This window comes from Schistosoma mansoni, chromosome 5 (genome assembly GCF_000237925.1).
Source record: "Schistosoma mansoni strain Puerto Rico chromosome 5, complete genome".
Classification (NCBI taxonomy): domain Eukaryota; kingdom Metazoa; phylum Platyhelminthes; class Trematoda; order Strigeidida; family Schistosomatidae; genus Schistosoma; species Schistosoma mansoni.
In genome coordinates, this window is record NC_031499.1 from 2,381,782 (window position 1) to 2,403,827 (window position 22,046).

Here is a 22,046-nt window from a genome sequence, read left to right on the forward strand (position 1 = left end):
AACCTGGAAGCACTGGACAGCACTGGGACTCCTCAGCAGTGCGCATCCACGATCCCGCACTCGCGAGATTCGAACTCAGGGCCTACCTAGCTTCAATTGACTCATGATTTCAACTATGAAAATAAAGTCTAGTATATAGATTATTTGTAAGATAATACGTTTTATTTTATTGTAATGTGTGCTTCTTTATCGATATATAAGTGATATATAACGACAATCAAGAATAGAATGCCTGGCAACAAAATGTTTTGAGAAGACCAAAGAAGGAAGAATGGGAATAGAGAATAATTGGTATAGAAATGGAGGAACAATGAAGTTTGAAACAATTAATGAACATTATGCAAATGAAGTATTTGAATATAGTTTTTATATTTTACCAAGAAATTCTATGATTTTGTGCCGAATATAAAAGATTGTCCTCATTTGGTATTCTCGTTCACTATATTATCAGATGTATTTATAGGATGTAAAAAATTTTGTTTGTAATAATCCGCTTGATGATTTTAAGTAATCAAACGAAATGAAGTGTTTGTATAAATTATGTAATGAAGTGACATTATTAATTTTATGAAGATGAAATTATGAGTCAACTGAAGATAGACCACCATAGAAAACCTGGAAGCACTGGACGGCCGTTTCGTCTTATTGTGGGAACTGGAAGCACTGGACAGCACTGGGACTCCTCAGAGGAACACATCCACGATCCCGCCTCACGAGATTCCAACCCAGCATCTATCAGTTTCACCCGCGAGCGCTTAAACTCTAGATCACTGAGCCAACCGGCATCCGTTAGTGTTAATGTCTAACTTCAATCAATCAACTATATAAAATTACTAAGATCTCCACAAAACCCCCTTCTGAAATTAATAATTAATGAAAATACTTATTGAAGAAAATAATCTGCTTAGTTTATGGAGAAAACTTAAACAGAATGTAAAGAATTGAATCAAATCCGATTGTAATTGCCAATTTATATGTTTGTGTGGACACATATACAGAAGTGTAGTATGGTCTACTTATATCCATATAAGTAGTATATAGCGATGGTCAGACATAGAATGTATTTTGGCAGAAGACCGATAAGGAAAGAACTGAAATGAAGCGCAATTGGTAGGAAAATGCATGAACAGTGAAATCAGAGAAGGCGGAGTGATATTTGCAGAAGGAACAGTTAATATGGTTACATGATTCAGATACTGACAAATTGAACGTATTGATAAGAGTTTAACAAGTTTATGATCATCAGTGTAATGCTTATTAAGCTGATGTGACCAGTAACAGGATAACAATTTGAATGTAAATTATAAAATACAGAAAGTAGTGAATAACTAAATCTTGCTTTTACTAATATACACGCACACGCTATTAACTACGTCGAGTATCATCGCATCACACTTCATACTGTTCTTTAAACCCACACCTCATCTCAACTCATGTTAGTGTGTAACATGGAAAGGAAACGGTATTCTCGGTCTCTCACTGATTTGTAGGTTGATATAAATGTCGGCAATTAGGAAGACCCGATTCAACAACTAACATGTGATTATCACAAACCGACTTGGCAAACACACGATGCTATCGCACACGACAATAACACCAGAGACAAAGCACAATGACAATTAATATGAAGTTTCTCTCATTCTCATTCAAAAGTCTTCATTGAAACACACATAACAAAGGAAGGTCTTAATCTGTGTGCATTCATATGAATACCAAACGTAATCGACTTGTACAATCATATATAACTATTGTATTGATATCCAAAGCTGGTATAACAATGCGAGGAAAATTGGTACTTATTACTAGTTACAACAGAATGAGATTAGTATAGACCAGTGTGAAGATGAAGGAAAGATTGTAGATGGAGATTTTGTTATGCCTAGAAAAGTAGATTCACAACTAAACATCCATTGACTAACTTCTATATCGAATATTACAATAATTTCTATATCATTAACTTAATTGGTCAGCATATAGCAGCTCACATACAACTGAGTTTGTTTACATCTAATTTGGCTAAGCCCTTTTGTTAACTTATTTAACGAACAATCATTCGTACAATAACAACCTATCTATACTATTGTACCTTTATTATGTACGCTTGAGCGTTGCTTACTGCCTACGCATGTATTCATTCTGCTAGGCTTACTATTAATCGCTTAATTGATTCGATGATTCATGTATTTTCATTTGCATATATATGTACATCTTAATCCTGTTCACTGTACTGTACTCGCTTGCTCGCTGACTCGGTCGATTGATCTCTCGCTCATTCGAATCTTACGCTCACTCACCTACTTTACGGCACTACTGTTTCATGCTTGCTTAACGTGCCTATAATTTGGGATATCTGTGTGTGGTCCAATAATAAACGTAATCAACCCTTCTTATTTGCCTTCTGATTTATACAACCTTAGGACGTTATCGAGTAACGGTTATCAGGACAAACAATATACGAAGTTTAAGGATAATATCGAGTATCGACCACCACAAGCAGTTATATTTGAGTACACTGAAATATGAAGTAGTTGGCAGGTGGTATAAACTAATCAATAACTGAATGTATGTACACAATTAAGAAAAATTGTTAGGTCAAACTGATTTTACCAATAATTTTAGCTAAATTACTGAGTTAGATATTTTACACACTGTTAATTGTGACCTTTAAAATACCATTTCACTATGGAGTTTCACAGCATCTATGCACTGTGTATCACGTGAATACATTAACTATCTGCACATCATTTGAGTGACTTGAGAGATCAATTTACCTAACAACCTAAAAGATTACGTACCACTATCCTTCAGAATAAATAAATTGTAGTATTCTACAGCAATATTTTGGGTCAACATATTCACTGTATACTACCGTTTTTTAATTAAACCAGGTTACTTTAAAAATGTTACTAATCAATAAGTTTGGATACAAATGTTCAAAAATTTAATTAGCGTATAAGGTAATAGGGGTGAAGTTCTAAGACGTAGACTTACTTACTTACTTACTTACTTACGCCTGTTACTCCAAATGGAGCATAGGCCGCCGACCAGCATTCTCCAACCCACTCTGTCCTAGGCATTCCTTTCCAGTTCTATCCGATTCCTCTTCATTCTACTCAGGTCTGTCTCCATTTCTCGGTGTAATGTGTTCTTTGATCTTCCTCTTTTCCTTTGGCCTTCAGGATTCCATGTGAGGGCTTGCCTTGTGATGCAGTTGGGTGATTTCCTCAATATGTGTCCTATCCACTTCCAGCGCTTCTTCCTGATTTCTTCCTCCACTGGAATCTGGTTTGTTCTCTCCCACAGTAGGTTGTTGCTGTTAGTGTCAGTAATCAATAATTAATTGAACAGACGAATGTATGTTCCAAAACTTTAGCATTTCTCAATGGATGAAATGAGAAAGAATATGACACTTAGAAAAATGGATTAGATTTCTACATATTGACTGGAATTAAGACATTCTGGGAGGATGAGAATACAAAACGAACTTTTCATTTTATTTGACACTCGATATCTAGATGTTCCTGTATTTTCATATTGATGTTCACACAAAAGATAAAACTTAGTAACTCGATGAATCAGATGGAAACACGTTGTCCACTGAACAAATTAGTTCAGAAAGCTCCTGAATTGTTGAATGATTAGTATGTGATTTGCAACTGTTTGAATTTTGTTGTTGTTGATGTTCAGGACTGGATTAAATCAGTTTCTGTCCACTGGATTCTACTTCCCACCACCTAATATCAAATATATTGCATATAGTGTCTTGTTATTTAAATTGATGGACACGTTGAAGCTTTATCAATGGGATTCAATGAGTATTAAAGATAAGATCAACATGGCTTTAGTTATTACTCAGTGATCAGTCTATTACTTGAGTGTGGCCTATTTTAAATAAGTTTGGTTAAGTAATTGAGATTATTTATTTTATTTATTATGCACATTTGTTTATATAGTGGAAACATATTTGGTTTTCTACTATAAAGAACTCCCCCACAAATGCCCCGGTACGGCTGAGGGTGGTTAGAGTCAGCTCTCCCTCTACAAATGCTCGCACATCGCTACGCGTATACAAACACTATCAACAAAGTCCTACTCACTGCATTCTAGAGGCATTACTGTTGTTTACGGAATTCAGAGGACGAAAACCGAATATCTGGAGATCTAACCAGGTTGAAGGACTCGGAGTGTCCATCCAGAAGAGTTGAGAAACCCTGATTCCAAACCAGTGGTACACGTGAGCTCCAGGATCCTGAGGGAACAAATGACATGTGAATCTATTGTTGGTCACCGACTACCATGTGACTGCATCTCCTTATATTGTTCTACTGCCTGATGGATCAGACCTTTAGGTTGAAGGCTCCGGATTCGGCTTCCTAAGGAAACCACTTGATTTTATTTGGGTACCCGATCAGTATTACATTGCACATACAAATCAAGTGACTTGTGTGTTGTATATGTATATGTTGCCCCCTTTGTGTTCAAATAAATAAAATAAAAATATTTATAATTATCATTGACTTTCAGGTATAATCCATGCAAAATTTGTTTCTTATCATTTATCAATGTCCTTTTTTATTCTTTTCTTAATGGCTTTTTTTTTAACTTTTTTTGTTAGTAAATTTAAACGTTTGTTTATCTGTTACAGATTTTACTAATCGTATCTCAAATCACATTGAATGAAAAATAAATAACAAAAGAATCAAGTTAACAATTCTTGAGTTATAAGCAAAGATGGATAGTGGCTACCAGGGGAATCCAGGACGCGTGTTTCGTTTTATTTGGGACTCTTCAGCTGGATGTACTGTATCTTGGAGTTGATGTTCAATCCTGGTCTCGAACGCAGTACCGTTCGCTTCAAACGCCATCGCGTTATCCCCTTAGCTGTTGAGTCCTGATAGCCACTTACTTGTGCAATGGGGTGAAGTTTGAATTCACCTAGTATTGTATGGTTGAATCCTCCCACTGCTAGCCACTGTCCATTTTTGCTTATAATGCTTGTGAATTAAGACTATATTGAGGCAATACGCACAGTATGCCCATATGACCAATAAGAGACTGGTCAATTGCAGTCCTAAACGTCAATGGGAGGATTCAAGCAAACAATACCAAGTGAATTTAATTCGTGAGTTAGTTTATTAAGTTAGTTTTTGAAAGTATTTTAAACGATCTACTATATGGAACAACAAGATTGTAACAGATAATTATGTTACAAGATGAAAGTAATTCCATAATATTAAATAAGATTAGAGAGTATCATATTTACTATAAGAATCCATTTCTATCTGTATTTTAGTTCGACCCCTATTACGACTGTTGAAATTGAATAAGTGTCTCATAAATCAATGGTTAAATCTAAGGGAAATAATTCACACAGTTCGCATTTTGAATGTTTATTGTGTAAATTATAGATAAGATTGTCAGGAAATTGTTATAGTGCCCTTGTGCGCTGTTAATATATAACGTAATGATACCGCCAATTAGAGAGCAGTAACTTATCGACTAGACCAATGATGCATATACCAGGATGAGCAGTCTAAAGTCTTTATCAGTGCTTCTTCCTGCCCAACCCTGCTTTTTGAGTCCAGAAAAACTAACCCCAGCCTCCGTGATATCAATCATATATTTCATACATACTGGGTTTATATACAAGCCAAACAGACCACAACACACCATAAAATAGAAAATAACATTTGTACAATATCTAGCCAAAAGTATCTGCGTATGTAATAGATATAACAGAAATCATATTCAATTTCATATTACGATCGATCATAAATCATTTCTGTAAGATATTTTACATCAATGTTCATGTGATTATTTTGTATCTTCAATGACATTTAAAGGCTGTAATAAAGAAGGCAAATTATTTGATGTCAGTATACCATGGAATTATTAAATTGACAAATACTTATGAATAAGTGTTGTTTACCTTCCTACTGTTAATTCGGACTGCAACTGGTGAGGACGAAAGGCGCGTTCTAGATTCCACTGCTAGCCACTATCCATCTTTCCTACCATATTTGGATTATTTAATCATCGCAATGGAGTTCTTGTTCATTGATCATCTGAAGTCGTTATAATAATCGACTGTTCAAATTTACGATTCAATAAACATAAGTAAAGGTGTTATTTTGTTTAAAGCAGCAGCCTAATCAATGTTGACCCACCAACAATTGAAGAGATCAGCATGGCCATCAGACAAATCAAGAGTGGAAAAGCAGTGGGACCAGACAACATTCCAGCAGAGGCACTGAAAGCTGATGAAGCAGCAACTGCAAAAACACTTCACATTCTCTTCAGTAAGATTTGGGATGGAGAACAAGTACCGACAGACTGGAAAGAAGGATTTCTGATCAAAATACCAAAAAAAGGCGATCTCAGCAAGTGTGATTACTACAGGAACATCACGCTTCTCTCAATACCAGGAAAAATATTCAACAGGATATTATTAAACAGAATGAAGGACTCTGTAGAAACACCAACTTCGAGACCAACAGGCTGGATTCCGTTAGGATCGATCATGTGCTGACCAAATCACAACTCTACGAATCATTGTGGATCAATCAGTTGAATGGAATTCATCACTCTACATCAGTGCATTTGAAAGCGTTGACAGTACAACACTATGAAGGCTTCTCCGACTCTACGGCGTATCTGATAAGATAGTCAATATCATACGGAATTCCTATGATGGATTAAAATGCAAAATCGTACATGGAGGGCAACTCACAGACTCGTTTGAAGTAAAAAACGGTGTCAGGCAAGGTTGCCTACTCTCACTATTTCTTTTTCTCCTGGTGATCGACTGGATTATTAAGACGTCAACATCTGGAGGGAAGCACATGATACAGTGGACGGTTAGGATGCAGCTGGACGGTTCCGACTTCGTAGATGATCTGGCTCTTCCATCACACACTCAACAACAAATGCAGGAGAAGACGACCAGTGTAGCAGCAGCTTAAGCAGCAGTGGGTCTCAATATACACAAAGGGAAAGCAAGATTCTATGACACAACACAGCATGCATCAACCGAATCACGTTTGACGGAGAAGCCTTCGAGGATGTGAAAACCGTTACATATCTGAGCATCATTGATGAAAACAGTGAATCTGATGCAGATGTGAGGGCGCGGATCGGCAAAACGAGAGCAGCATATTTACAACTGAAGAACATCTCGAACTCAAAACGATTGTCAACCAACACCAAAATAAGAATTTTCAATACAAATATCAAGACAGTTCTACTGTATGGGGCGGAGACGTGGAGAAATAAGAAAGCCATCATCCAGAGGATTCAAGTGTTTATTAACACTTGTCTACGCAAGATACTTCGGATCCGTTGGCCAGACACTATCAGCAACAACCTACTGTGAGAGAGAACAAACCAGATTCCAGCGGAGGAAGAAATCAGGAAGAAGCGCTGGAAGTGGATAGGATATAGCAACCATCCTACAATCAATTTCGATTCTAGTCAATTTTAGTTAAGCCCTTTTTATAACTTACTTAACAGACATTGTCAGTTGGATAGTAACAATTTGCATATTCTTTGCACTGCTATACCACTAGAGCACATGACACTCTATCTGAAATGTTGACTGCTTAAATATCATTCGATGACTCATACTTCTCCCCATATGTGTACGCACGCAAATATTATTATCAGCCTTTGTTTTGCTTTGCTGTGCCCTTATTAAATTTGACTATAAATTGCCTATGTAATTACTTGCTATTCACCTCGTTCGTTTCCTTCGCTTGTTCGCCTGTTCACTCACTCTCTCGCTTGCCGCTCGCTCGCTCGTTGATATTCGCTCAGGTGTTGTTAGCTTTTTGACCTGAGTTATTCGACAATAAACCGTAGTCGCTGCTATCCTTCGTCTTCTGATTTTACGCACCGTTAAGTTTAGAATTATAACGGTTATCGAAGTAAACGATTTACGAATCGCGGCACTACAAGGACACATATTGAGGAAATCACCCAACTGCATCACAAGGCAAGCCCTCACATGGAATCCTGAAGGCCAAAGGAAAAGAGGAAGATCAAAGAACACATTACACCGAGAAATGGAGACAGACATGAGTAGAATGAAGAGGAATCGGATAGAACTAGAAAGGAATGCCTAGGACAGAGTGGGTTGGAGAATGCTGGTCGGCGGCCTATGCTCCATTTGGAGTAACAGGCGTAAGTAAGTAAGTCAAGGCAATTGGTAATTATCATTTTACATCACTAAAATAATGGAAGAAAAAAAGTGACTTAACAAGTAACTCAAAAGCAAAGGCTCTACACGAGACAACATATTAGGTATCTATAAATAACTTGAATGTTAATCAAAATTCTGCAGCATATTCAAAAATTATTATTATACGAAAATATGATTTTAGAGGTCCTTAAATTTACTCATACTATCTACCAACGATTGCAAAGTTCATAAAGACGTAACAGCCGTATAGTTTACTAGATAGTAGCTCAACTTGTCTTATTCTAACCCTGAAATTAAAATGAGTGTCTCCTATTTGATAAAACCATTTTGAAGATAGTCACCTACTCTTAAAAAATTTAAATTAATTCCATATCTCAAATTGAAGTTTTATAACTGACTACATCGTCTTCATGTCGGCTTACTATAAATATTTCAGCAGCGATGGGGAGACCTGGTGCAGAAGGTTAGTAAACATTAAATTTACTTTAATTGTCTTAAAAGCTAACACGTCCAAAATTAACAGTGTGCATCTCCATTTTAGTGCCCAAAACGTCCGTGTCATTCAGCGAACACTCTCGAACGTGAATAGTCGTCTCATTCTCATTGCACTCACACCTTCCAATGAATACGTTTCCGTTGTTTCCCAAACACTCAATTGTAAAACAATGTGTAAACCACCAAATTTCTTCAGTTCTGTGAGTTGTTCTGCCATCGCATATCAGTTATCAGGCAGTTTGGTTACTCATCTCCACAATGTAGTGAACAAATAGTTGTTTCACAGATGTCAACCACTTCTCTTTTTCCAAGATGCACTAAATATGTGATAGTATCCATCATCACACCGTCTTCTGATTTCCAGATCTGGATACCAGTAAATCGATGAACGGGAAAAGAGGGAGACATACAACATGCAATCGTTTCATGTCTGAAATTTACTCACCTTCAAAGCGTTGTTTAATACGCTCCGTTAGATTTTGTTTGACACGTTCATCACACTTTACTTAATGACTTCGATGTTTGGTTCATCCTACTGGTGAGCGTAAATGAATAGGTCAAATGGTCAACAAGTCTGGTTGTCAAACCCTCACCGCCTGCACTGATGATCATCTACATCAAATTGGCAGCTGATACAAACATACACATTATTTCGTTCTGATATCAACAGCGAAACAAGAAGCTCCTCCTTTCTTCAATCTTATCCAGTATCAAGAGAGATCTATTCCTTGTAATTGTGCTTCTTGTGGCCGAGAACCTCCTGACATGTTGAAATGATTGCCTCTTCTATCCCTTTTTAGTTGCTCTCCATAGTAGTTCCCTCTCCATTGAGTAGATCATGAAAGGCCTGGAACCTATTGCCGAGGGTTATCTTGAATTTGCTCAGTTTGTCAGCATCTCGAAGAAAGGCTGTATTAAACCTTTGTAATGTTGTCCGCCCCGTTGTCCAGTGCTTCTTTAGTTTTAATTTCATCTTTGCGACCAGCAAATGATGACCTGATGCTATATCATCACATCTTCTGGTTCTCACATCCTCCATCGTCCTCCTGAACTTTTCGTTGATGCAGATATGGTCGATTTGATTCTGTATAGTGTGATCCGGTGAAATCCAAGTGGCTTTGTGCATGTTTTTGTGTGGGAATATAGTTCCGCTTATTACCAGTTTTTTGAAGTCACATAGGTTTGCAAATCTCCCACCATTTTCGCTCTTTTCTCTCAGTCCATGTTGTCCCATGACGTCTTCGTAGTCAGTGTTGTCCGTGCCAACCTTGGTATTTAGGTCTCACATCAGAATGGTCAGGTCCTTTGTTGGACACTTCTCGAAGATCGAATGCAGAATATCGTAGAATTGGTCTTTAGAGTCTTCATCGTAGCCGTTGGTAAGCGCATAGCATTGGATGACGTTCATTGTAATGCCCTCTCTCTTTGTTTTGAAGGAGGCTTTGATGATTCTTGGTCCATGAGATTCCCATCCTATAAGTGCATTTTGTGCTTGTTTAGACGGCATCAATGCAAATCCTTGTGTGGCATTTTCTTTCTCAAACATTTGCCTTTACGAATTTCGTATTCATGATGATCACTATCGTTTGTTTATATTTGACGCTCACTCACACCCATAGCTTATTTTTTTACAAGCCTTATGTTAAGACTTGAAATTCGTCATACGAACCTGAAGTGATTTTGATTTTTAAATCTATTAACTCCACAAGTGTCTATGCCTCGGTGGTACAACATTAAAATTTAAGAGACGTTATTGCCAGTACGATTATTACGACCCTTCATTACTATATTGATGTTCTTATCAAAAATATAACCTCGTCTGTAGAATCCCTAACACGTTCCATCTGTTATTAGTGAATTCACGATCATGATTACCATTTGTAATGAATGACTTTTGATTCTGGTTTGTTATTTTACCAGGACAAAATTTTAAAATGATGAAATAAATTCATCATCATACTATATGCCTTCCGATCCTAATCGTTTTTTTCTTTTCTGTAAAAAAGTATTTTCCATAAACTATTTGCTGTGCCAGTCACCAATATAATTAAGAGCGCATTCTTGTTCGTAAGATAATGAGCTTGAAGGTCCATCGAGATTTGGAATATGTTAGTAACTAACACCAATGTGATTTTGAAATTATTCAACTGTTTTGTAACCCAACTATTGACTGCTACCCAGAATGTAGCTATGCACATCCATTGGTACCAGTATATTTTTCAAGTGCGTATTGAAGCACCAAACTCTTTCAAAATCATTCAGTTAGATGAAACCGTAGGTTAAAAACCCCAGATTGAATATGATGGGCAGTCAACACATAGCAACAACAATTGAAGTTTTCACCATTAATAATACCAATAAAATTAAAAGCGCATTCCTGTTCGTAAGAAGACGAGTTTGGAAGTCCATCGAGAATTGGAATATGTTAGTAACTAACATGTGTAACAGAAACATCTCTACACAACTCAAGTGTTGAAAAGTCATATATTTGTGAGAAGATATCAGAAGTAGCATGCATGAAGATTGATTTCGAAATAAGACGACTGGAATTGTAGACAAAATAATTCAAAACACAGTTCAACTGCTCTCAGCTAGGTCTCATTTGGAAGTTAGCATCAAAGGTGATTAAAATGAATTTACCTGGAGATCAGTGAGGTTGAAAAGTTTCAAGCTCACCCAAAACTAATGAGAACAGGGGGTCCCGATTAATTGACATCGAAGATGTTTCACAATAGTTGTTTAATTTTTTCTACTACGTTGCTTGAGATGCGAGCTAGAATTCAGGAGACGAACAGGAATCCATTTCAATGTTAGCGTTCATCACAGAGTAAGCTTAGTTCAGGCTTGACACATAACATTAGAACGTTTTTCAAAATGAACTATGAGTTGGTGAATATTAATTGATTTTTCTGGTTGGCAGATAAATTGAGTATAACTAACCATCACTCACTTAAAGTAGTGATACCTAAAGTGTAGAAGCTACTAGAGAAAACCATGTGGTGATCAATGCAAGAGCTGTTGCCAAATTATGAAGCTAATAACAATTGAAGTGAGATGACTCTGTTTGAGGTCTGATCTTTCTGTTTGATCATGAGTTTTGAATTCATCCTGTATTTTTGAGTTTACAAATTTACTTCATTTTCTCGAGTTCTTGTGTCTACACTGACGACAGGTACAGTTACTGACTATTCTATTCTCATGTAAGACTTGATGAAAATACTTCACTTTGATCGTGTTATGTGGGAACTGGATTTGAAAATGCATCAAATTTTTCAAATGACAGACTGATCAATTATTTCTAATTAGTCCAACTATTGATTTCATCGAAGTATTCTAATCAATCAGCAATTCTAGCTGTCAAATTTCATATTGAAAATGAAACGCATGACCGTTTAACTTATTCCGAAAATGTTGATAATGTTGTCCAGCAATAAACATTATACGTAGTTTTTGCTTTAATATTGATGGTTTTCCGAAAACACATGACTAAATGAAAACTTAAATAATTTGTTGAATGAAACATTCAACATATTTGGCATGCTATGTGTGCTTTTGATTTAATACTTTAGTTATATCATATATGTTTTGAATTTATCACGGATATCAGATGATGCATAGGGCAAAGTTCATTGACTGGATAGTAAAAACAAAAAAAAACAACGTTTGACTCCGTAAATAGAAATTTATTTATGACAGGTGAATTATAATTAAAATATATTGGGATTAGTTCATGAAATAAGGGGAAACAAAATATTTTCTGACAGCGTGAACTTATCTAAAAAGAGGAAAAAGAAACAAACTAGACCCAGAAAGAAGAAAATATACTTTTGACGAAGTGAAATGAGAATAAAACAAGAAGATGCTGAGGAAAAGAAACAAAAAGGCGGAGTAAAAGAAGACAATCAAGAACAATGGAGTGACACAACTGCAGCAAAAGCATAAAAAGTATTGAAAGGAGTTAACTTTGTGTCCACAAAACAAGATAAATTTCAAGAATAATGATGAAAATATGAGATTACCAGACTTATCCATCAGTTTTCTCACTCGTTCCTGGAATATATGTAGTAAATGGACAATGGAGACTATGAAGTTGGTCACGAAATATTTTGCAATAATTTTCACTTCATAAGAGTAATTGATTATCTTCAAAATGTTTTCATTAAACAAACGTCATTTATTTGAATTGTAAGGTGTGAACACGTCAACTGAAACTATCATCTAATAAACTTTATGACTGCTACATTGTTTGTGATTATTGAAGTGGTTGGGAGTCGATGTGTGTACTTCGTGGACCTCAAGGGTCCTCGTGTTCTCGGCAAGTCAACCATACTCGTATCAACCACATCACAAGTCGATTCTTTGATCATCTCAAAGCGTTCGCAGTCCATTCGAATGTGTACACTATTTTCAAACGTTGACGAGTTCATGGAGTCAAATTGTTTGTGAGATGCAACAAGACATCTTCCACTGGTCTGGTTACATTCAGTGTGTACAATGAATGCGCGACCGCAATGATGTGTGGAATGTCCAGAAATCTTTAATTCTCTAAAATTGTTCTTGTCAATTTTTGAGAAGGTCAAGTAATCGCCCAGTGCCCAAGAGACAGTGTTGATTAGATAGTTGTTTATGCAGCTTACTCAAAGACATATTAATTATGAAGTTTATATATATTGAAGATGACTATACAAAGATTCAATGAGTGACAGTCTTGGCAAAATCATGCATTAAGTCCATGCGTACTTAATTTTACCTGGAGTAGTTGCATTTCCACGCCTATCCAAATTTCCTGAAACGGCAAGTTAGAAGATAAATGAAAACTCCAAATTTTACGAAATGTATAGAACAGCTTATATGTGTGTTTATACTCAAACAGCGAGGATCTATAAATGCTGATATCATATTTGTACAGAACATATAAAAAATGTACGTTTGCAAAAATTGATAAAGAGGTATGATTACTTTCAGAAGCTTTTATAAGAATTCCGAATTGATGAAAAGAGTTTTAATTGCAAGAGGTATTCAAATATGCCTGATTACCTAACAATTGATAAACATATATGTACATATATAACATACCGATAACATGCTTCAAATAGTTGATTCTGTCTTCTGTAAATAGAAAAACGAAATTAAGAATGCTATTAGCTATCTACGTTTACTTGTTTCATGGAAAATATCAAATTTTGGAAGTCAAACCAACTGACAGAGGGAAAGCTTCAACTGAAACAATAATTTATCGTGTATCATCGAAAAGTATATGTCGATTTGTTAACACAGCTTCAGTAAACCGTTTGTCATGGTGATAGTGAAGCAACGATAATTTTTGAAAATTCACTGACATGAGGATTTTCATTAGTCGCTTCCTGCTGTGGAGGTTTTCCTAGACGTTTATTCTGTACTACGAGCTCGACTTATTTGAAGCTGAGCAGTTAAAAGTATTCAGTTGTGTATGTGACGTTTATTAGTTTAGAGAGGTATTAATTATAAATATAATAACTTGGAAACAATTTGAAACGGAAAGTAAATAGTTTTGCTAGGTTAACTACTATTGAGTATGGATATAAATTTTGCATTCGTTACTTGACTACTTATTGGCGTTGTGTTCTGTGGAAACGATCAGTCGACTTCGATTGCAAATGCTAGTAGTTCATGTAGGCCATTATTGTTTTTGCACACCGTATATATTCAAATCTTAGCTATTGAATTGTGCAATGTAAGTATGTGGAAACGTGGTTGAACAATCGAAGCGAAATTGGTTGTTGAGTTTCTTCAAAGCATGAGACAAAACTTTCGGTGGGTTATGTGGTTTGATGTGACAACATCATTCCTCTGATAAACTATTTTTCTCTAGAGTTTGGATTTGGAATCAAATTCAGTTTAGTGAGGCAGTGTTTGATAATCGTGGCCTGACTTGTCAACTTAGGGCTTATATCAGGATAATAAAGTGGTTTGCGGTCTAAAACACTTTGGATCACTAGGTTCTTCTTGTGTAACACCGTATTTAGTAATAAGGTGGGAAGTTCACAACACCGTAAATTATGAATGTCAAATATTGGTAACACAAACCTCGAGCATCTTTCCTCCGCTTTTCAGCCTTTATAGCTAAATGAAACAAAGTATAAAAGATTGTGTTGTTTTACACAGTTGCTAGAAATCACTTCAAACTAAATGTGAATATTTTGAAGATTTTACCTCAAAAACGTTCGAAAGTTGTTCGGAAGGAGTTGTGGTTTTTTTCGCTGATTCTACATCGTTGTATGCATGTTTTTGCTACCTGAGTTGTACATTTTATCATCGGATGTTCAATTTGAAAAGTATTTACCTTCTATCATTTACTCTGAGGTCACATTTGTTACTTTGTTAGTGGAAAGCTGATCGTAAGAGACTAGATAAAAACCATCTTGAAATGATAGTTAACATCAAGAAAATGGATCCACGGAATGAGTAAATTATGGGTTCCACTTTTGATTCGTACTCTGGATTCTTCATAATATCCATTTATTTTCGAGATTTGATTTCGTTCAGCATTTGCACTTTATTCGACGACAATTTGACCAACGTAAACTGGGAGAGTACAGTTTGACTCATGATTCATGCTTGTTCGGGTAAATACCTTCCTGTTTGAAAGATCAGTCACAAAATACGCTTGTCACAAGGCATAGTGCGTATTTTTTACATTTTTCTTTCGACAACAGCTCCTTTTCGAATTTCGGGAATTTAGTTTAATAAACAATATAACATCTTCAATCTGTCAACCATCGGAATTCGAACGGAAAAATCATTGACATAATAGAGTATTTTGGTGTACAGAAAGTTGGTGGAACTAACGCTTACCTTCGGCTGTTTCATTGACGAATATGGAAATTCCTATAAAGACATTCAAATGGTAAAAGATATCATACATAGCATAGTTTCAAAACTATATATGTGATCATAAACTGTGTTATTTTCTACTCATGAATAACAGTATTTATTTGCAGGAAATGTGTCAAAATAATTATCCATTATAGAACATATGAGTATTTGTGCAATTGTGTGAATAGATACAGAGGCTTTCAACAAATATCTACATTGTTTTCGGGAACTTGATATATTTAAACATGCCATATCCTTGCTTACTGTGTTTGTAATTATTCTAAGCACACGGAACCAGGTCTTCGCTCGTTCATTAATTCATGATACTTGAAAATCACCGAGAATTACTTCTGTCAGTTCATCTTATTTGCTATTGAACTGGTAGTGAAAATTCGTTGTGGGAAATTAACTAATGTTTTGTTGATGTGAGTAAACACGCGAAAGATACACTCAACAATAACAATTGGATGACTATGCGACGCGTGTAAAACGTATGGGTTTGATCGCCACTTGAATTGTTGCTTCGTACAGTTAAGGACTGTCAAGCTTTAAAATGACACATGGTTTTCACCCTAAGCAAATCAGTCAATGATATGGAATTCCATTATAGTTATTTCGTAAAGTGTATATGTTGCATGTATTTAGATCAGCATAGGTAATATAATTCATCATTTACGTGGTATTTGTACATCACTTCTTTTCGATGCATGAGCTAAAGTAGAAAAACAAAAGTGATGCTACTATGCATAGAATGTTCTAACAATATATACATATTGTATGTGTACATGAAAAATAGTCTTTCGATAACTACCGTTTTCATTGCATGAATCGTCAACAAACGTTTCATGGTTACTTTGTGCAAGAATAAATCGTCAATGAAGTATTTCGTCACATTATTTAGAAAAGTTGGCTTGAATTAAGAATTAAATTACACAATGAGATTTTTTAAATACTCAATTCATAAGTTAAAACTTTCATTCCAACATTATGTGTTTCCAGGATGTCATGTCGGTCAGTGAAAAAGGATCAGATTGATGGGAAAGATGTGATTTAGCCCAATTTGTCAAATGATATTATCCCAATAAAACAAAGTTACTCAATAAGATAACAAACGAAAAGTAACAAGACAGAAAAGCTAATAACAGAGTAAATATTAAGTGCTTAGTCCTTATTATGAGAAAGGACGTAAGAGACATCATTACCTGAAATTCAGGATTCGGATTAAAGTGATCTCAGTGTTCATATGGAAGAGTGAAACTGACTCCTAGTTCTATTAACTAAGATAATAGTGGTTTTGAAGTTTGTTGAAGAACATTTTCATTTATGTATTTTTACATATCGATTTATCAGTCTAATAATATTAAATGTGCGTTTTATAGTGACTGAAACAGGTAATCAAGGTGTATGTATGCATTTGGTATATCACTGAAAAACAATATGATTGAATGAACTAGTTATATAGGACATAAACGTTTGAATATTTAACTCCTTCACAGGCGCATAAATTGATCGGATGTTTACCAAATGTAATTGACTTTATACGAAAATATAAGAGAGAAATCAATGAAAAGTCGATTTGAGTATAAATTCTTCACGTTAGTTGAATTGATTTGGCATAAAATAAAATTGAAATAGCGATAATAAATATGAGACGATTATGGAAGAGACGTAGGAGAACAGATAAATAAGTTCCGAAAAATAAACTGACTAACCGATCGAATTCAAGATAAACATTCTTCGAAAATCTATAGCAACAAAAATAGTTAATGAAACAAGTTTAAGTAAAAATCACACATGAGAATAACCAAAACATGGAAAAAGAATAAGAATGATAGCACATAAAACATGAATAAACTGTGGCCACAGACTATGAAACAGGTAAGAGAAATTGAGAAGTAGATTGCATATTCAACCCAAGAGCACAATGAAAGTAAGAAATAAAATAACTATTGAAAACTTACGTTCGCTTCGCGCTCTCTCCTGCCCTGGTTAAATATCAAATGTAGGCAATCAGAGTGAGATCACATTTATCCACTACATAATTTCAATGTATGTCGGTCAACCAGACATGAATGAAAAGTGAGAACACATATTTGTTAGTTCACACCAAGGATTATTATTTGTTCGATTATCATTTGCAATAATGATTAGGCAGTCAGCTGCTTCCATTTTACATGAGATGCCTGAATAGCTCTCATGGTCGACTGACTGTTGGAGATCAAATAATCAACCTTCAGTCTCAGAAGCGAGCATCTAACCACAAGAGCACTAGGCTGAATTCCGACGATGTATGTGTGTAACTTCAACCAATTTCCAATGGCCTCTGCAAAATGAAATGGGTTCCTGAGTGGACAGCCACAAATTTCATCCGATCATTTGAATACCAACACATACACACAGCAAGGTTAGAATATCAACACGTCGAGGTCAACACTACAGGAAAACACATTCACTAGTGATTAAACAAATACTTCCAGGATCCTATCATGAACACGTGTCATCATTAAAACTAGTAACGTATACGATAGTTTTAAATGTGAAATAATATGGTGCAATTTCACGAATACTGTGAGCGTAAATGAATTCAAATCTGATAGTGTTAATGGCAAGCAGCTGAAAGATTTTAAGGGAGCTGTCTTTCACTCATATATGCACCGACAGATTTCGACATGATTCATTACAACGTAATGCTCTTCACAGTCGTGATAATGAAAACAATTATTTGAAAAAAAATATTCAGAGCAAATCCAACATACTACTCACTGTTGTGTGTAGTCTGTTAAGATGTCATTGCTAATTGACGTGCCTCAACTACTGATTGTATACTCCTTTTTTCACTCAGTTACATGAGTTCTGTGCATTTTGATGAATAATTTCACCATACGCCCTCTCCACCTACAAGAGGACTGTGACTACTCCAACATGAGAAGCAGTTGAGTATTGTTATTATCCGTTGATTTATACTGCTTTAGTTGACGGATGTTGGGTATACAAATGTTCGTGAATTCAAAATAATAACTGTTATCTCGTGTGTTGAATTAATATCAGATGGTTGGCGTCAATTTATCCGTTCATCACATCAACGTAATGTGGATCACAAAATTTTCTTAAGCGATCAACAAAAACCCGCACGCTAATCACATGGAGATACTAGTAAACCTGCCCACTAAAGCACTGTGCTGTTCAGTTGAATACACGTGCGTGACAATTACTGAGAACGTGAGCATTAATGAACGGAATTTTACAAGAACCAAACTTCAGAAAGTTCAAAGGTTTAACTCACATACCCCATAAAAACAAACGGTCACCAAGACACAATCAAGCTGTCGGCCTATCAGTCAACCGACGTGCAGTTCCAGGGTTGGGCACGTTGTTAAGTGAGGAGAAGAATTCGCCAGATTTCAAATTGATATGATCGACCGTTTATGGCTTGTAGAAGTACGGTAAGAGCTCACAAATTTATAGAGTTTAAACTAGGAATTTCCTGAGAACAAATACAGTTAGTCCATTCACCTTGAAGAACACCATTTCACAGAAAAGCACGTCAACAAAAAAGCAGTGTTACTTGCTTCTTTAGTGACGTCATCTTTCATGTGAACGGAACGACCCATGACACGCATTTTGATACAGAACATCCTAAGTATTTTTGTCACGTATAGATGTTAGGTAATCAAATCGGAATACCAGCTGAACATTCAATGAGAATGAATAATAAACAAGATCATCCGAATACTCACTGTTTTCTGCAAGCCTGTCTTCCTCTTCTTTTCGAATTCCTAAAGTAAAATGAAACAATTTTACTCACTTTTCACTTTCCTATGTTACAAAACAAATATCAGTCGGTAGGGCGATCGGAACATCAGAAAGGACTTTTTCTGAGCTCACAAAGTGGTGTCACCCAATCAATTATTGAAAACAAACTGTATATTGAGAAATCATCTATATTGCAGTGCACCAATAAATGTTGAAGTAGTCTTGAAAGTGTCACAGACTTGATGAGAACAAAAATTAACGATGGGCTGAAGCAAACTGACCCTGTTCACATACATGGCGCGGTTTTATTTGAACTTGTAATTATTCGAACAGTGTTTGATCAATCTGATTTCACGTCTCAGTTGAGAAGAAAAATGCAAGTGGAGAAAGCAGCTTTGTGAAGCCTTCGTAAAGAAAGTCATGCGGAAAGGATCAACGCGAGTGGAACTCTGAAGCGATTTCCAATAAAATTGCGTATGTGTATTTACGTCAAATGTATGAAATAAAATAAAGACTTACGTGCGGCTTCTAGTCTCTGCCTCCCTGGTGAAATATTAAATGTAGGCAATCAGAGTGAGATCACATTTATCCACTACATAATTTCAATGTATGTCGGTCAACCAGACATGAATGAAAAGTGAGAACACATATTTGTTAGTTCACACCAAGGATTATTATTTGTTCGATTATCATTTGCAATAATGATTAGGCAGTCAGCTGCTTCCATTTTACATGAGATGCCTGAATAGCTCTCATGGTCGACTGACTGTTGGAGATCAAATAATCAACCTTCAGTCTCAGAAGCGAGCATCTAACCACAAGAGCACTAGGCTGAATTCCGACGATGTATGTGTGTAACTTCAACCAATTTCCAATGGCCTCTGCAAAATGAAATGGGTTCCTGAGTGGACAGCCACAAATTTCATCCGATCATTTGAATACCAACACATACACACAGCAAGGTTAGAATATCAACACGTCGAGGTCAACACTACAGGAAAACACATTCACTAGTGATTAAACAAATACTTCCAGGATCCTATCATGAACACGTGTCATCATTAAAACTAGTAACGTATACGATAGTTTTAAATGTGAAATAATATGGTGCAATTTCACGAATACTGTGAGCGTAAATGAATTCAAATCTGATAGTGTTAATGGCAAGCAGCTGAAAGATTTTAAGGGAGCTGTCTTTCACTCATATATGCACCGACAGATTTCGACATGATTCATTACAACGTAATGCTCTTCACAGTCGTGATAATGAAAACAATTATTTGAAAAAAAATATTCAGAGCAAATCCAACATACTACTCACTGTTGTGTGTAGTCTGTTAAGATGTCATTGCTAATTGACGTGCCTCAACTACTGATTGTATACTCCTTTTTTCACTCAGTTACATGAGTTCTGTGCATTTTGATGAATAATTTCACCATACGCCCTCTCCACCTACAAGAGGACTGTGACTACTCCAACATGAGAAGCAGTTGAGTATTGTTATTATCCGTTGATTTATACTGCTTTAGTTGACGGATGTTGGGTATACAAATGTTCGTGAATTCAAAATAATAACTGTTATCTCGTGTGTTGAATTAATATCAGATGGTTGGCGTCAATTTATCCGTTCATCACATCAACGTAATGTGGATCACAAAATTTTCTTAAGCGATCAACAAAAACCCGCACGCTAATCACATGGAGATACTAGTAAACCTGCCCACTAAAGCACTGTGCTGTTCAGTTGAATACACGTGCGTGACAATTACTGAGAACGTGAGCATTAATGAACGGAATTTTACAAGAACCAAACTTCAGAAAGTTCAAAGGTTTAACTCACATACCCCATAAAAACAAACGGTCACCAAGACACAATCAAGCTGTCGGCCTATCAGTCAACCGACGTGCAGTTCCAGGGTTGGGCACGTTGTTAAGTGAGGAGAAGAATTCGCCAGATTTCAAATTGATATGATCGACCGTTTATGGCTTGTAGAAGTACGGCAAGAGCTCACAAATTTATAGAGTTTAAACTAGGAATTTCCTGAGAACAAATACAGTTAGTCCATTCACCTTGAAGAACAAAATTCCACAGGAGAGCTTCATGAATAATGAGAATACACTGAGTCTACCACTCACAGAAAACACGATGTTTGGGAGATACTGACAGAGGCACACTCATGGAGAAGATTCAGCTTGAATTACTGGAGAAGCGGATACGCGCCACTGTTCGAATATCTGATCTCGATTTTCGAGTAAGATATTTATTTCCTCCTCCTTCACATCAGACACACTGAAATTGACAGGGTTGGAGTTGGCAAAACACTTTCGAATTGCCTCGAAATCACTTCGTATTTCCACTATCATTCACATGCAGAATATCAGACTTCCAAGCATATCATCACATGGATGAAGAGGAGACAGTTGACGTGAGTTGTGTGAAATAATAGGAAGTTGTGTGAGAGGTTGCTTGTGGCAGTTTGTGTGTCAGAGCAATCAAACATGAAATGTGCTTACCTTCATCTTCTGAGACTTTCTTTACATCTGAAATAGTGATAGTGAATGAAAGTGACATGGAATTAAATGTGTTACATAATTGGCATTCGACATACACTGACGAGTTATTGATATGAGGTTAGAATACTGTTTGTAAAGAGTGTCAATCGGACTAATTATTGATGAGCAGATTGAAGCGGCTTCTGAAGATTTTCCATTGATCGTAATGTGTGGTGACCAATGGACAGTGTT

At 36.0% G+C, this 22,046-nt stretch overlaps 1 protein-coding gene across 1 annotated transcript; it reads right to left on the reverse strand.

Moving 5' to 3' along the window:
- Window positions 1-12,357: 12,357 nt before the first annotated feature.
- Smp_153370 (hypothetical protein) lies at window positions 12,358-19,167 on the reverse strand (the record flags this gene model as incomplete). The annotated part of the gene is made up of 7 exons (XM_018797614.1): window positions 12,358-12,467; window positions 12,712-12,742; window positions 13,443-13,478; window positions 13,769-13,801; window positions 14,759-14,794; window positions 15,527-15,559; window positions 19,113-19,167. 6 exons carry the CDS (start codon window positions 19,165-19,167, stop codon window positions 12,717-12,719), a joined length of 219 nt encoding a protein of 72 aa, XP_018652638.1. The 3' UTR covers window positions 12,358-12,467; window positions 12,712-12,716.
- Between the last annotated feature and the right edge of the window lie 2,879 nt (window positions 19,168-22,046).